Below are 16,401 nucleotides of genomic sequence, written 5' to 3' on the forward strand. Positions count from 1 at the left end.
CTTTGTCTTCTACCGACTCCTCTCTGGCCTAGCTCCCCTTGCTTTGTCTCTGCTCTATCCCCCAAATTTTCCTGCAGGACACACAAGATCTGCCAGCAACCCTCTTCTGATGAAACTGCCAAAATCAACTTTCTGCTCACCTTCACTCTTTCATTCCTCTTTTTTCCCACCTCTGGAACAAACTCCCACACTCTGTTCAATCCCACTCCTCCCACCAGGTCTTCAAAACAGCTGTTCACCATCATCCCTTATCGTCCCCCATCCAAAACCTTGATCTTTTCTACCCCTGTTAATACACCCCAAATCCACCTTTTTCAAATTCCGTTTTCTTTCCTAAAACTCTTCGTAACATTTGTGTTTTATACCGTTTCCCTCCCCTCCCTCTCCCCCCCACCCCTTCCTCCAGCCCTCTCGTTTCCACAGATCTACCGATGTCCCTGTTCTCTACTGTTGATGTGCTTCTATCTGTCTCCCACTCCCTTTATTATACGTTTTATGTATTTTCTGCTGGTGTCATTGGGTTTTATGTGTTGCTCTTACATGAGCCTCGACCTTGTATACAAAAAAAAAATGTGTCGTAATGTCTGCACGTAATGTGCTAATGTTGGCTACAAACGCCACCTGGTGATAACCAGTATTACATGTATACCTTTTCCACCGAGTACCTCGATAAAGTATGTACAATTGGAATGCAAGTACAGTATGTCTATAAAATACATACTATTGCAATGCGAGCCCTTCTATAAAGTAGTTACCGTTAGCATTCTAGTGTTTCCAAAGGATGTACTATTAAGAATACGAGTACTTCTGTAAGGTACATGTATTAATAAGGTGAGTGCATCTATAAAGTACGTGCTATGAGAACGTGCATTTGTCAATAAAATACAAACGAATGGAACGTGATTCTGTACAATAAAAACCGAAAATATCTGTTTGTTGGCAGTGTAAACATCAACCGATGTTGTCAATGCATCGTCGTCTACACATCACATAAACATATCAGCACATACAAAAACCAGATAAAACACCATACAAAACTCGTACGGCACTCAGTGGAGCGTATACCTTTGCCAGGCTGAACAGTTTACGTTTTGTATATCCTATTGATAGGCTGGATCTGCTGACCTGAACAAAAATTTAATTGGCTTCTTGTAATCTAACCAACCCATCCACCAATTTTTGTCGTAATCCATGCACAACTTTTTGAGATGTACTATATATCGTTTTTTGGCCCCATTTCTCAATGGTGAAGAATTACATGAACAAATTAAAAACAACTCTTATCCGGTCTGGATCTTCACCAAAATCTAATCATGTCGTTCTTGTCACACAACCAACCTCTCCACCAAATTTCTTCCAAATCCATCCACAACTTTTTGAGATATCCTGTTCACAGACAGCCAAACAGAAAGACAGACAGGGGTGAAAACATAACCTCCATCCACCGGACACGTCCTGGTGAAGGTATGCAATCTCTGATTGCTCTTTCTTGTTATCAAATGCTAATCAGAGGAAGTTTTATTAAACAACATTTTGAGGTGTTTTGTATGTTTCTTTGTGCAAGTTGTGAATTCATCGAGTGATGGTTCATGCTTTTGGAGCCCAATCGATGATAAAATATGCGCAGTGCCATAAAGTTTATTGACCGCCTGCATAAAAGTCGTAATATTGCAATTTTCTATGTGGTGATTTGTCTTTTTCCAAACTTGCCGAAAGATTGAAGCTTTCTTCATTAGGTTTGAGATGTTCTGCATCTAATATATATTGTTACGGTTTTCCGCCGCCCTTCCTACCCTTACCAAGGGGGGATTAAGCCCCTTGTTCTTTCTGGGCCGGCGTAACTGAGACTTGAAACGCCTCTTCCGGGCTAACGCAAGGTATGGTTTCGGGACCAAGTCTCGCACGTACCTAAATACCTGCGCCGCCACGGAAGCGGGGAACAAAGCCTCGCACGAGCCACGTGTAAATTGAGTACACCGAGCGGATTGCGTACCACGTGGTCCGTGCAGTTTTCTAGTATTGGAACCCGATTCGAGCGGTTCTATTCATACCACGCTTAATCAATGATGGAAAACACAAGACGGTCGAATAAAAGGAATAACACAATTTAATTATTATTTACACAAGTATGTACAATTTGGTAGAAAGCAGACACAGAGCAGAACTTAAGCAGTCTTATAATAAATCCCAGACACGGGCCCGATCACACTCACATAGGGGAATTGCAGGTAGAATGGTGTCCACGCGCTGCCTTGGTCGTCCAGGAACGGCGGCCTGGCGTGCTCTCCACGGTCCCAGCACGTCCCGCGAAGATGGCAAGCAGGTGGTGGAAAGGATCCTCGCAGGGCGTCTCTCGAAAAAAAGGGCAGATGATGCAGGAAGGCGGGGAGGAATGTACGCGTCTCCCAGCGCATTGTCACCAGCGTGCTATCACTCACGTAACCCACTAGAGGCTCGGCCTTAAGCTCAACCGAGCATCCACTTTAATATGAGCGCTTTTACCCGGTTCATGCGCGTCTTTCTCAGATCTCGTAACTCTCATCGATACTCGAACCTCTCCGCACTCAACTCCTGCTCACCCCGATCTTCACTGCGCTCACTGACCTGAACTCCTTCAACTCCTCAACTGCGCTCACTGACCTGAACTCCTTCAACTCCTCAACTGCGCTGAACTGCCTGGTGGGGGCTTCGCGCGACAGGTTATATGGACACGCCCTGAGCCCTCTCGAACGTTCCAACCATGCCCTGTGACGCATTGCCGCAGCCACTCCCTGTGAGCTCTGATTGGCGGCTTGCGCTTACCGTCAGCTTCTTCGCCGTCCTCATTCGGTCCCGACCCGACCTGCCAGGCCTGCCTCATGTTAATTCGCGCCAAAAAGCCAAAGGCAGCACAAAGGGGCGTAAGAGGCATAAGGCAATGGAAGTGGCATAAGGCAATGAAACCATGAAAAGGACGTAACTCTCATTACTCTACTCAACGCAAGACTAACACAGGAAAAGGACTATGCTCACAAATACTAAGAAATAATTGCACTATCGCGAGGCTACATGTTGTTGTGTGACTAAACTATGAGGGGGAAATTTAACCTTTATTGTACAAAACTCAAAACCGCAACAATATATATATATATATGATATCTCTGTTATAAAGTTTAAATAAAAAAATCCCCCAAAAAACCAGCAAGTTAAAAAACAAAGCAAAACAAAAAACCAACAACAGAAACCTCGTGACCAATTCGAAATACATTTTTTATGGCCATGTTAAATTATAAATCTTTGATCTTCTCCATGAAAGGGTTCTCTGACTGATGGTGTCGCAGGCAATTCCTAATGAAACGAGAAAAAGAGCAATCGGAGATTGCAAACCCTCGCCAGGATGTATTTTCAGTGGTTTTTAAGGCTTTTGTGTTAAATAAAATATGGCAGCCGAACCACGTGACCGATGACGTCATCATTATTAATTTTTTCTAAACCAATTTATTCCTAGATTATGCTCAAGAAATTTCATCTTAATCAGATGAAGTTTTGTACTTGTCGAATTATGACGTCATAATGGAGGCACATATGACATCATCATTAACATATTTTATTCCCCATGGAGAGTTCTTTACAATGAGCCATGTCTCAATTTTTTCTATTCAGCGCTTTCGGAGATATGGAGGTGCAAAGTTTTTCGGTTTTTCCAAGATGGCGGCCGAACCACGTGACCCATGACGCCATCATTATTTTTTTCTCCACCTGTTAATGCCGACATGGCGCTCAAGAAATTTCGTCTCGATTGGATGAAGTTTTGTACTTGTCGAATTATGACGTCATAATGGAGGCACCTATGACATCATCATTAACATATTTTATTCCCCATGGAGAGTTCTTTACAATGAGCCATGTCTCAATTTTTTCTATTCAGCGCTTTCGGAGATATGGAGGTGCAAAGTTTTTCGGTTTTTCCAAGATGGCGGCTGAACCACGTGACCTATGACGTCATAATTATCATTAAAAATTCTACAGGTGGAGTTGCACCTATGGTGAAAATTTCCTGTCAATCGGACCAAGGGTTGCAGAGAAAATCATATTTATTCTGTGCAGATAAAGACAGACAAACAAACCGACTCAAATGCAATACCCTTTCCTCTGGCGAGGGTAAAAATTGCACCCGTGTTTGAAGGAACCGGTTCAGTTTGGCATTTTTACCATGAAATAGGCCTGCAAACCTATTTGCCTGCAAACAAGCGAAACCCATTAGAAAGGGTAATTACCCTTTCTAACCCTCGAGAATTACTCTTGAGAACCCTTTAGAATTACCCTTTGGAACCCCAGAATTACCCTTTGGAACCCCAGAATTACCCTTTGGAACCCCAGAATTACCCTTTGGAACCCCAGAATTACCCTTTGGAACCCCAGAATTACCCTTTGGAACCCCAGAATTACCCTTTGGAACCCCAGAATTACCCTTTGGACCCCCAGAATTACCCTATGGAACCCCAGGATTACCCTTTGGAACCCCAGGATTACCCTTTGGAACCCCAGGATTACCCTTTGGAACCCCAGGATTACCCTTTGGAACCCCAGGATTACCCTTTGGAACCCCAGAATTACCCTTTGGAATCCCAGAATTACCCTTTGGAACCCCAGAATTACCCTTTGGACCCCCAGAATTACCCTATGGAACCCCAGGATTACCCTTTGGAACCCCAGGATTACCCTTTGGAACCCCAGGATTACCCTTTGGAACCCCAGGATTACCCTTTGGAACCCCAGGATTACCCTTTGGAACCCCAGAATTACCCTTTGGAATCCCAGAATTACCCTTTGGAACCCCAGAATTACCTTTTGGAACCCCAGAATTACCCTTTGGAACCCCAGAATTACCCTTTGGAACCCCAGAATTACCCTTTGGAACCCCAGAATTACCCTTTGGAACCCCAGAATTACCCTTTGGAACCCCAGAATTACCCTTTGGAACCCCAGAATTACCCTTTGGAACCCCAGAATTACCCTTTGGAACCCCAGAATTACCCTTTGGAACCCCAGAATTACCCTTTGGAACCCCAGAATTACCCTTTGGAACCCCAGAATTACCCTTTGGAACCCCAGAATTACCCTTTGGAACCCCAGAATTACCCTTTGAAACCCCAGAATTACCTGTTGGAATCCCAGATTTACCCTTTAGAAACCTAGGACTACCCTTTAGAACCCCTTAGGATTACCCTTTAGAACCCCTTAGGATTACCCTTTAGAACCCCTTAGGATTACCCTTTAGAACCCCTTAGGATTACCCTTTAGAACCCCTTAGGATTACCCTTTAGAACCCCTTAGGATTACCCTTGAGAACTTTTTAGAATTACCCTTGAATCATTCATTCAAAGGTCAGACCATTGTTGAATTGACCATTGTTCAAAGGTCAATCATTGAATCAAAGGTCAGACCTTTCGAATTTCCCTTTGGAGTCCCAGAATTATCCTGTATAACCCATTATAATTACCCTTTGGAATTAAGCAAAGTGGGTTGGAATGGTTGTTCCTCTTTATTTTTGATGGATGGATGGATGGATGGAAGGAAGGACATAACCAAATACCAAAGCAGCTTCACCACTTAAAATGGTTAGTATCTGAACACAAGCGGAGGATTATAGTGTCGTAACATCCAGGGACACTTGTATTAAGGACCTGCATGAAATTTCAATTGGTGTACTGTTTGATCTTGGCTCATCTCTGCATTTAGGTCCGTTTGTATGTCTGTCTGTCTGTTTAAGAATGTGAAATTTTATCCAAAGGGTACATTTCTTGGAGGCTCTTGCACAATGTGATTGGTGCGTGTAGCTGATGTCATCTGTCCACAGGTTATTTCAGTCAATGCACAAATGTTTTAAATGCAGTGGTACATAGGCGAAAGTCATCAGTGTTGCAGAATAATGGACTTCTTAAAATGCTTGACCTATGTTTTTAGATGAAGTGATAAATCGCTTTTGTTTGCAGATCTAATATTGGCAAACACAGTCCTATTATAAATTTGATCTTCCACATTTTTATGATGCCTCCACCAACGAAGTCGCCGGAGGAATTATGTTTTCGGGTTGTCAGTTCGGCTTTCCGTGCATCCGTGATAGCTTTTTGTTACCGTGATAATCAAAATTAGATCAAGTATGTACTATTATGTAAAGATGAACCGATTACATTTTGGGGGCAAGAGGTCAAAGGTCAGAGTCTGTAAAATGTTTTCATTGCTGCGATAACTTAAGAACGGCTGAAGGAAACTAAGTCAAACTTGGCAAAGTATGTATAATGATGTAAAGATAAACAGATTGGAATATGGGGTCGAGAGGTCAAAGGTCAGAGGTCCCTTTGGGTAAAAATTTTGTTACTGTGTAACTTGTGAACTCGTGATGGGATTCTGACCAAAGTTGGTGTAAGTATATATTATGATACAAATATGAACTGATTAGATTTCAGCATCAACGGTCAGAGGTCATGTCAGGTAAAACTCTGATACTTTAGAACAGCTGATGGGGTTTAAATGAAACTTGGTCCAAGTATGCATAATGATGTAATATTGTGGGCAGAGGCATATCGATCGACGTCGCGACATCGAAGAGTGCCGGTCTCGTGTTATACAAGGTTCTAAGCTCATGGATTAGCCGAATGAGAGAGCGTCGCAGATCCCAAACTACAAAGTGGTGTTGGGGAGGGGGGTGGGAGGGACGGAGAGGGATGGGGGCGGTTGAAGGTTGGTGATGGACATGCTTGAAGAGAAAAGGAGGAATTACACAAAAGTGAGTGGCATTGTCCCTGAGAGGAACAGAATGGAAAATAAGCAATATGTATCAGAGATCATGGTTGTGCACGAGTTAGCCTGAGGTAGCATGTTTTAAGAGCGTAATTGAAAGACTGAAGTGAGGACGAGGCAGCAGTCACTGGGAAATGATTGCACAATGGTGAGAATAAGGCGATAAATTAATGCAGATGAGCACCATGGGGTGGCTTGAGTGCAAAGGTGTAGGAAAGGGCAGGAGAAGCAAGGCTCAACTCCCAATTGCTGGCTTTAACAAGTATGAACTTTGAGTCTGTATAAATTGAAATATTCTGGTTGGAAGTAGCAATTTTCTTGTTGCTGCATGAATATAACCTCAAAAAAGATAGCTGCTTTAGACGGTACATTCTGAGCAGTCATTATTGATACTTTTACAATTTGATTGCCGTTCAGGTTTATATAAATAAAGAAATAAAAATGCCATTTTCTGTCTCTCTGCGGCTTTGTTCCTTATGCATGGCTACATCTTTTAAGTTACACGTTCCAAACTTGGGGTACAAATATAACTCTGCGTGGGGGTAACATAGGCTGTGTGGTCAGCCTCACGGTGGACTGGGGAGGGTGGGGGGGGGGGGGGCAGGAGGGTGCATAATTCTCTATGTAAATGTGTGCTGTGTAGTGCCACCTGGTGGAGGTTGGAGATTACAATTTCCTGGTGGAGATATTACAATTTCCTTTTTTTTCTTCTTTTTTTTCTTTTTTCTTTCTTTACCTGGGCAACTCTAAGGTTAAAGCACTCTTTGTATGGGTAAATTGACCCCTTCCCTTCCCCCTCCTACCCCCTCACCCTACCCCCCCAAAAAACTGAGGGGCCTGTCAAATCCTGTCATCTTGCGTGAGACATTTCGAGCGGGAAGGGACATCAGGACAAACAGGTGGCAAAGGTGGGGGGAGCGGGACGTGAGGATGGGGAGTGGTTTTGGTAAACAGGACGACCAATTGGTCCATCAGCAAAGCGGTGGGTAGGCTCCACTCGTATCTACATATGTTCCAAGGTTGTCAAAGCCCGTTGCAAATATGAAATTCGTTTTTGGACCCTTAACCAAATACCTTTTTGAATCGGTTATTGCAATGTACAGTCGATTATTTTGATTATTTTTTTCATTTTTTGCTTTTTGCATACAGATGTTCGATTGCTCCTCAACAATGACACCCTCCTCCGAGAAGGTGTCTCCCAGTGAGTTGTACCTTTTTAAAACATCCCATTATTGTTTGATTCTAATGTGGATAAGGTTCATATGCTCTGCTGTTGTTTTGGTACATTATTTTGCTTCATTCACTTCATTCAACAATTTTGATTTTGTTTTTTATCGACATTGTTTACTTTTCAATGAACAAGTGCATAAACGATGACAATCCTCCCTCACCAACTGTACTTTTTTTAATGCAAGACTGATGCCAAGATTATGTCAGTAATCCTGGAGATAATCTTGGTTGTGAGATTAATCTTGACAAAGCAAAGCAGCATGTAACATTTTTGGTCTTTGGTATGACTCATTCAGAGTATAATGGAAACATATATTTGAGGTTGCTCAAAAAAATTTTGTTATAGTTGCTGAATTACAGAAGGTGCTGAATTTTTAAAATTACTGTTCTACATGTGCATTTGCAGTGCTTTTGCTCAGTACAACATGGACCAGTTCACACCTGCCAAAGTGGATGGAGCCGATGAGTTGGTAAGACATTTTATTATCACTTACAGCTAATGCCTTGCTGATGAGATCTGCATGGTAAAATATTTTTGTGGCTTATTTGCATCCCTCCCCGGAGTGTCGTTGAAACTGAATGGAAAGGTGTATGCTGTAATGAAAGGTGTAATGAACATAGAGCAGCAACGAAGGCTGGAAAGGGTGGAAATGCGAATGGTTCGGTGGATGTGCGGAATATCGTTGAGCGAGAGGAGGACAAATGATGAATTGCGAAAGATGATGGGAATAGAGCCTGTGATGGATGCTGTGAAGAGAAACCGGTTGAGATGGTTTGGTCATGTCCAAACATGTGGTCATGGCGGTATACAGGAAGGATGAAAGTGACTGGTTGAGAAGAGTGATGGAAATGAATGTAGAAGGAAGTAGAGGATGGGGAACACCGAGAAAAACTTGACTAAAGGTGGTGGAAGAAGAAATGCGGGCAAGGGGGTTAACAAGGGGAGATGTAGAAAATAGGGCAAAATGGATGAGATTGTCATGGCATCCCGTTCTGCAAGATGCAAGACTAACCCCCGCTCTAGCAGGGAAAATGGCCTTAAAATGCCTGTTGTTTTGTATTTGCATCCCGTTCTGGTTTAGCTACATCTCAGGTAATGTGTTCATTTCTGTTCACCTTGGGATGGAGCTGCATTTGTGTGTGTTCGGTAGAGAACATCTGTAATGGTTGATGATGCAACAGAATGCTTGTCAAGGCTGTTGGTTTGCGTCGGTGGACAAGAAAAAAAAAAACTGGATTTTATCAACTGCAAGTTGGGGGAAGTAATTGATTCCGAAATCAATAAATGTACTATTTCAATTTATTTTGTCATGGTTGCAGGACTGGCAGACTTGTCATGATTGCAGGACTGCAGGACTGGCAGACTCATTTATTTATTTATTTATTTATTTATTTTTGTATACAAGATCGAGGCTCGTGTAAGAGCTAACATTCATCACAAAAAGACAAACTGAAACATAAAACATAAGATAAAGGGAGCGGGAGACAAGATGGGGAGAGAGAGGGAAGCACACAAGCACAACAGTGGAGAACAGGGATGTCGGGAAATCTGTGGGAGGGAGAGGGCTTGGGGGGAGGAGGAACGGGAAGGGGGGGGGGGGGAGGTATAAAACACATGGACATTGCTAGGACTTCCAGGAAAGAAGTCGGAACTTCAAAAAAGTGGACCTGGGGTGAATTAACGGGGGAAGAAAAGATCTAGGTTTTGGATGGGGGAAGACAAGAGATGGTGGTAAACAGCTGTTTTAAAGACCTTGAGGGAGGAGTGGGATTGAATAGAGTGAGGTAGTTTGTTCCAGAGGTGGGAGAAAAGAGGAATGAAAGAGTGAAGGTGAATAGAGAGTCTTGATTTTGGCCGTTTAACCATAAGAGGGTTGCAGGCATCTCTTGTGCAACCTGTAGGAATATTTGGGGGACAGAGCACAGACAGAGCTGGGGGAGCTAGACCCGAGAGGAGTCGGTGGAAGACAGAAAGACCACAACCTGCCTGCGGTGAGTGAAAGAAAGGCCCTCGGAGTTGGCTTCATCACGGGAGATTCCAATGATCCTGAACGCTTTGGTTTCAACAACGTGAAGCCGAGCTAGGTGTGAGGAAGGAGCACCAGCCCAGAGGGGAGAACAGTATTCCATTGAACTGCAGATGAAAGCCTTGTATGTGGTGAGGAGCTCAGGTGTGCCAAGGAAGGACTTCGCACGACGGAGGATGCCCAGTCGGCGACTGGCTTTGGAGGCCAGCTTGGAAACGTGGTTTTCCCAAGAAAGATCATGGCAGATAGTGAGACCCAAAAGCTTGTGTGACAGAACTTGTTGGAGAGGATTGTTCAGAAAGTAGATGGGAGGGTTTTCCAGACGATCTTTTCAGAGAGACATAGTGAGAGTGTGAGATTTGTCAGGATTGAAAGACATGTTCCACTTGTTTGACCAGTCTTTGATTTTGTCTAGGTCTGCAGAGAGTGAGGAGGCTGCAGACTGCCAATCTTGAGGGATGAGGTATGGAGTGGCAGAGAGTGGAGTCATCAGCAAAGAGATAGGATTTTACAGAGAGTCGGAGAGATCATTGATGAAGACCAGAAAAATCACAGGGCCCAGAACACTGCCTTGGAAAACTCCAGCCTGAACAGGAAGGGGAGATGAGAGAAATCCATTCAGGGCCACATGTTGACTATGACCAGAGAGGAAGTCCGCAAGCCATGCGTGGAGAATGGCTTGCGTTTATAGTTGTTTATACTCTGTACCATCCTGTCAGACCTACTGACGATCTCATAGCTAAATAGTAATTCTTCTTTGGCTCACTCAATTTCTTAAAGATTTGACATGTTAACGTGTGAGTTTGACTCTTTACACTGCTGGCTTTAGCTAACCGACAAACTTGAGATTCCATGCCAGTTACTATCTAATTTAGTTTGCATTAAACGTATTGCAAGTAAGTACGTCTGGATTTCTGTGCATCAGACATGCCAATGAATTAATTTTATATGCCTGGGAAAAGTGCTTACATCTGTAACCATCTCGTGCATAAAGGTGTTTGGGTTGACATGAGAGGGTTGTGGGAATTTGGATGTGAAATATTGGTTGTGTGCAAGTTCTTCTGTTTTGCCTTTTCATTTTTGTCTCAACTTTTAATTAGCTATTTGGCTTCAAAAATGTATTGTTTTCTTTTGGTGCCACAAATGTAGCCCAAAGTTTTGTAGTTTATAGTTAAAGAAGTGGCAATTTGCATTGATATTGAGTTGGAACCAGCTAAACCAAACACAAATTTGTTTGATAAAACTCAAGTTTATCTTGTGGGTTGCTTCAATCGTGTTTATCCTGATCACATTGTCTGCCTTGCTCTGATTTATCTAACATTTGTGCTGGAGAGGTCGATTGTGTGACAATAAGAATGGCTGGTGTGTGGGCAGGGGCGTCGAGAGGGGGGGGGGGAGGGTGAGGGGTAAGGAGGTCGGGGGGGTGGGGGGCGTCGCTGCCTTGGAGCCCGGGGTCTGTTGAGCCTGAGCTTCTCCTGTAATTTTTTTTTTAAACAGTACAGTGAAACCCCTCATCGGCTCATCCTCATTTCCTCATCGTTACATTTAAACCCGGAAGCTGATTTTGCTTTCCTTGCCGGCTTTCTTGCTGGAAATGAAACATTTACCGCTGTTAATGGTACAGTTTCAAACTTTACAGAAAATGGTTATTAACCAGAAATGTGCATTACAAATAAATGGGTTTGTATCCTCTTTGTACAAAAAAATAAAAATTAACCATCTTCTCACGCATTTGTTAGCCAATCTTATGGAGAAAGGGTTCAACAGTCGAGGGTGCGAATTGACTTGATCGGTCCAAGTGTCTTGCTATCTCCTTTATTTTCGATCATGCAGCTAAATATGTGACCATTTATTTTTCTTTTTTAAAAAGTTTTTTGGTTTTTCATGAAGTAAAGTTCCTTTAAAAGTTATAAAAGAGAGAAAGGGTGATGGTGGGGGCCCCGAGGTTGTTTTCCCTGGGGCCCATCCTGGCTCTCGACACTCCTGTTTGTGGGTTTCAGGTTCTTATCACAGAGCATGGAGAACTGGGTGGTGGGCGCTTCCAGGATCCTCGCTCAAAGCTGTCGTTCAAGTATGATCACCTGCGCAAGGAAGCGAGTGAGACACAATCGCATGAATGTGATCCCTCCATAGAGTCCTGGCGATCTGCGACTGACTCTGCCCTGCATGCCTATGTTAAGGAGCACTATCCTCGAGGTGTTTGCTCGGTAAGCAAAGTCAAAAACCCCACAGAATTCTGTCTTGGGGTCACATGTACTTTTGCATTTAGACCGACGCAGTCACACGGAGGCGCAGTCACACGGAGGCGCAGTCACACGGAGGCGCAGTCACACGGAGGCGCAGTCACACGGAGGCGCAGTCACACGGAGGCGCAGTCACACACAGACAGACAGAGATCATTAAGTATGTAGAATACTGAAGTGCGGAGCGACATAATGAATTCCATTTTGCACATGTAGTGAATCGATGTTTCTTCGGCCCTTCATACCTCAATAATTCCGTTTGAAGATTAACTGAATGTTGGCATGGAACATGCATGATGCATGCATGCTTCTTGACAAATTGTCAAGCAAGTTATGATAGAATTTTCTGATTAGATCCTGGATTTAAATTTGATTGAAACACAAGGTGATGCTTCATGCGTGGAATGAAAGCTACTGTATATTGGAATTGTTTGATCATTCTTTGGGTTTCTGTACCTCTGTTTTCTAATATCAGGTTTACGGGAAAATGATTGATGGGCACCCAACGGTTATCGCCTGCATCGAAAGTCATGAATTCCAGCCCCATAATTTCTGGTATGTAGAACATATGTCAAGTATGCTGCCATTCTGCTTTGGCAAACACCATCTCTATCCTGTGTTTATGTATACTTGACGCAGAGACGCAGAGGTAATTTGCTTTCATTTAATCAGCTGTGCACATTTACTTTGCTTGACTCAGGTTTTATCACCATCATAAATATGGCTGACCTTTCTCCTTCCCAATTACTCCTCCATTTCAGTATAGCTAACATTTCATTTTAGGAAAGATCACTGTTTGTAAGGATTGGCAGTGTTTATTTTGCTGGTTTGTCTTTTGATGCTGTTGTACGTATTTAAAATTTGGAAGTTGTAATCACGCCAAATTTGGAATCACGACTAAGCCAAGTTATTAGTTCCCACCCAAATTTGCTCTGCATCTGTCTGTCCGTCTGTCCAACCGGTGGTTTTCTGCACTTCTTTCCATACTATTTAGTCCCTGGTGTTGGGCTAGCGGCTAGGGTGCCAGCTTAGGATCCAAGGATCCTGGGTTCGAATCCCGGTCGATCGCTGAATTAACGCCAGTGGGGTTGACTCAGCCTGTCATCCTTCCGGGGTCGGCAAATTGAGTACCAGTACACTGGTAATTCCCTGTTTATCGTAAAAAGGCGACAAACAGGGTTGGCGGCAGGAAGGGCATCCGGCTGTAAAACATTGCTTCAAAAAGGGGGCCAAAAAACAACAACAACCACGGTCCCCGAAAAGGCCAATCCCCGCTTTGCGGGGAAAAATGGCCTCTAAACGGTGGTTTTTTTTCCATACTATTTAACATATTCAACTGAAACTTGGTACATGGCTTTATTACGATAAGTTACAGAACAAGTTCGAGTTTCGGGGTGTTTCGCAAATTTTTCACAGTCATGTCCTTTTTTCTTGGAACAAGAACATTAATTCGGACTGCCTCGGGGACACTCTAGGGGCTGAATTTTGAATGCCATTCCAATGAGGAACTAAATTCACCATGAGAGATGTGGAATGACAATATTGATGTCGACATTGTAGAGAGTAGTGGGTTGACTAAAATATTTATTTTTTAAACATAAGAGCAATCCTTCACCTAACCACACCAACCCATACACCCCACCCCACTAACCCCCTAAAACAAATGGACACTACTAGGAATTTCAGGAATGAAGTCTGGGGATTGAAAGAGGTGGATTTTGGGTGTATTAACGGGGGGTTAGAAAAGATCAAGGTTTTGGGTGGGGGGAGATGAGAGATTGTGGTGAACAGCTGTTTTGAAAACCTGGAATGAGGAGTGGGATTGACGAGAGTGTGGGAGTTTGATCCAGAGGTGAGAAAAAAGAGGAATGAAAGACTGAAGGTGAACAGAGTCTTGATTTTCGAAGTTTCACCAGAAGAGGGTTGTTGGTAGACCTTGGGCGTCCTGCAGGAATATTTGGGGGAGAATATTTGGTTTTAATATCCAGATGCAGATCCGGCCTATCAGTGGGATACAAAACGTAAAGTGTGCAGTCTGGCAGGGGTGTGCGCCTGCTGAGTGTGCCGTTCTGGGTTCTATAGGTATTGCTGTCGCTGATCATTGCTTCACTAATTCAAAATACCTGCCAACACTGACGTCGCTCTCAAATTTTGTTCCATGTACAATGTACTACGTATGTGCATTTTCCCTTGTTGCGTGATCATTTTCATAGTCAAACATGTAGTTATCATTCAATTGTACAGTACTACCATTGTAAAACTTGCTCTCTTATTTCTTTCTTTAACTGGCACTGAGGCTGCATTTCCACCAAGGCATTCTGGCCTACCTTTGACTCGTGCTGTGTGTACACAGAAAAGTTGCTTCGGGCAAAATCAGTTTCATGAATGCAAACCGAAGTTGGTATGTAAAAAGTTTGGATTCATTAATCTGCTTGGGAACACGGATTAGTGTCACATATCAAATCTGTGTGAATACCACAAACATTTTACTTGGCATAGCTCTCACTACCTGAGGGCGTTGTCTGCTGAAAATCTCATGGCAACAGTTTTTTTTTTTATGGGATATTGCATGCCACGAAGCCAGAAGGCCACTCGAGGTAGGGGTTACACAAAGAAAACAAAAGCAGAACAACCAGCCCCTTGGATTGAAACTAGACAAATGTATAAAGTTGTCTCTTCACAAAACAAAAAGGGCTGGGAGGGGTGAGCTTGTCTGCTTCGAGACAACAGTGCCTCAACCCCCATTTTTGGTAGACTGCCAACCAAGGCTAACGAGCTCAACCCACCCGGGTTTGACATCCGAGTTGTCCTTCTCCTCGGCAGACTGTCGGCCAAGGCTAACGAGTTCCACCGACCCGGAGCAAGCCTGGTTTTAAGGCGCCAGACACCCACCTTTCACACCTCCGCATTTATTTAAAAACGGGTCGGCACGAGAAGCCATGCGGTAGGAGTTTGATTAGGAGAGGCTATCTGACGCACAGACCAATTGGGATATTTTATGGATGAGGAGTTGCTCAGTTCTCCACCACTATCCTGGTCATTCCTAACCCTTTGACCGATTAACAGTCGTTGAATTAACAGCCTTGTCATCTCGTGACTCAAATAAGTTTTATGCACGTGAGCACAAAAACCTTAACATGGATCAACATTCTTTTAAAATAATGTGGATTTACTTTGGATTATCTGTGTAAACGCAGCGTTAGAGTAGTGGCAAACATGTATGTGAGTGAGCTATATTCATATCCTATATGCAAAGATATGGCTGCCATATCGGTGTAAAGTGACCAAGTTGTTATGTATTCACATTGGTGCTGGGTGATAATCGCAATGGGACGATAATCGTGCTCTCCAGTTGCTTTCGCGATAACAATGGAAATTAATTTGCGCAGTAGGTAAATCGCACCGGGAATCGTAAAAATCGCAAAATCGCAAAATAAATCGCAAAACAGGGGACGGGATAATTTAACAGGCCTTGGCAGAAGAAGTTGAGGCACGTGAGGCGAGAAATGCGTACGTGACCTCCAAGGTTATACAGGTGGGCAAATCAGTTCCGGAGGAACCGGCAGGGTGTTCCAATCACTAGGTGGAGCCGGCATTTGCCTGCAGAAGAAACAAAAGTGGTGCTGGGTTCAGAAGGTGGTCGGAGTCCAAAATTTGCATCAAAGAAATTTCCATCACCATCAACATTCTGAAGGCTCTCCCAAACAACCTTGTCTTCTCTCAGGAAGCCCTGCCATCACACATATGAAGAATTGGTTTGTCGGAGCTGTTTTCAGATGACGTGCTGATGTCCTTGGACTTCGCGCCAGGCTCTGGGCCGACCGGGCCGACATGTGGGATATTCAGCAGCATAGATTCAACGAAAAGCCCGACCGAATATCGTCGCTTCGTGGCTGCTTTCCGCCGCCGAAATCCAGCGCGGCTTGGGCGATTCTGCCCCTGTTTGGAGAACACCCAGCGAGGCCTTCATCGGGGCCGAGCGAGCAAGGCTTCCGCTGCCGAAATCCAGCGCGGCTTGGGCGATTTTGCCCCTGTTTGGAGAACACCCAGCGAGGCCTTCATCGGGGCCAAGCGAGCAAGGGCGTGTCGGGACCTGGTTCGCGCCATTGACCGAGTGG

General features: G+C 43.9%; 1 protein-coding gene across 1 annotated transcript in view; it reads left to right on the forward strand.

Annotated features, from left to right (window-relative positions):
* Nucleotides 1-16,401, forward strand: part of LOC137425038 (F-actin-capping protein subunit alpha-2) — a 95,469-nt gene that overhangs the window by 55,736 nt on the left and 23,332 nt on the right. Inside the window, exons 3-6 of the mRNA XM_068113041.2 lie at nucleotides 7,933-7,984; nucleotides 8,420-8,483; nucleotides 12,041-12,247; nucleotides 12,759-12,838. Of these exons, the coding sequence (XP_067969142.1) occupies nucleotides 7,933-7,984; nucleotides 8,420-8,483; nucleotides 12,041-12,247; nucleotides 12,759-12,838 (403 nt within the window). The remainder of the gene's footprint in view (nucleotides 1-7,932; nucleotides 7,985-8,419; nucleotides 8,484-12,040; nucleotides 12,248-12,758; nucleotides 12,839-16,401) is intronic.

This window comes from Myxine glutinosa, chromosome 4 (genome assembly GCF_964187855.1).
Source record: "Myxine glutinosa chromosome 4, kmMyxGlut1.1, whole genome shotgun sequence".
Taxonomy (NCBI): domain Eukaryota; kingdom Metazoa; phylum Chordata; class Myxini; order Myxiniformes; family Myxinidae; genus Myxine; species Myxine glutinosa.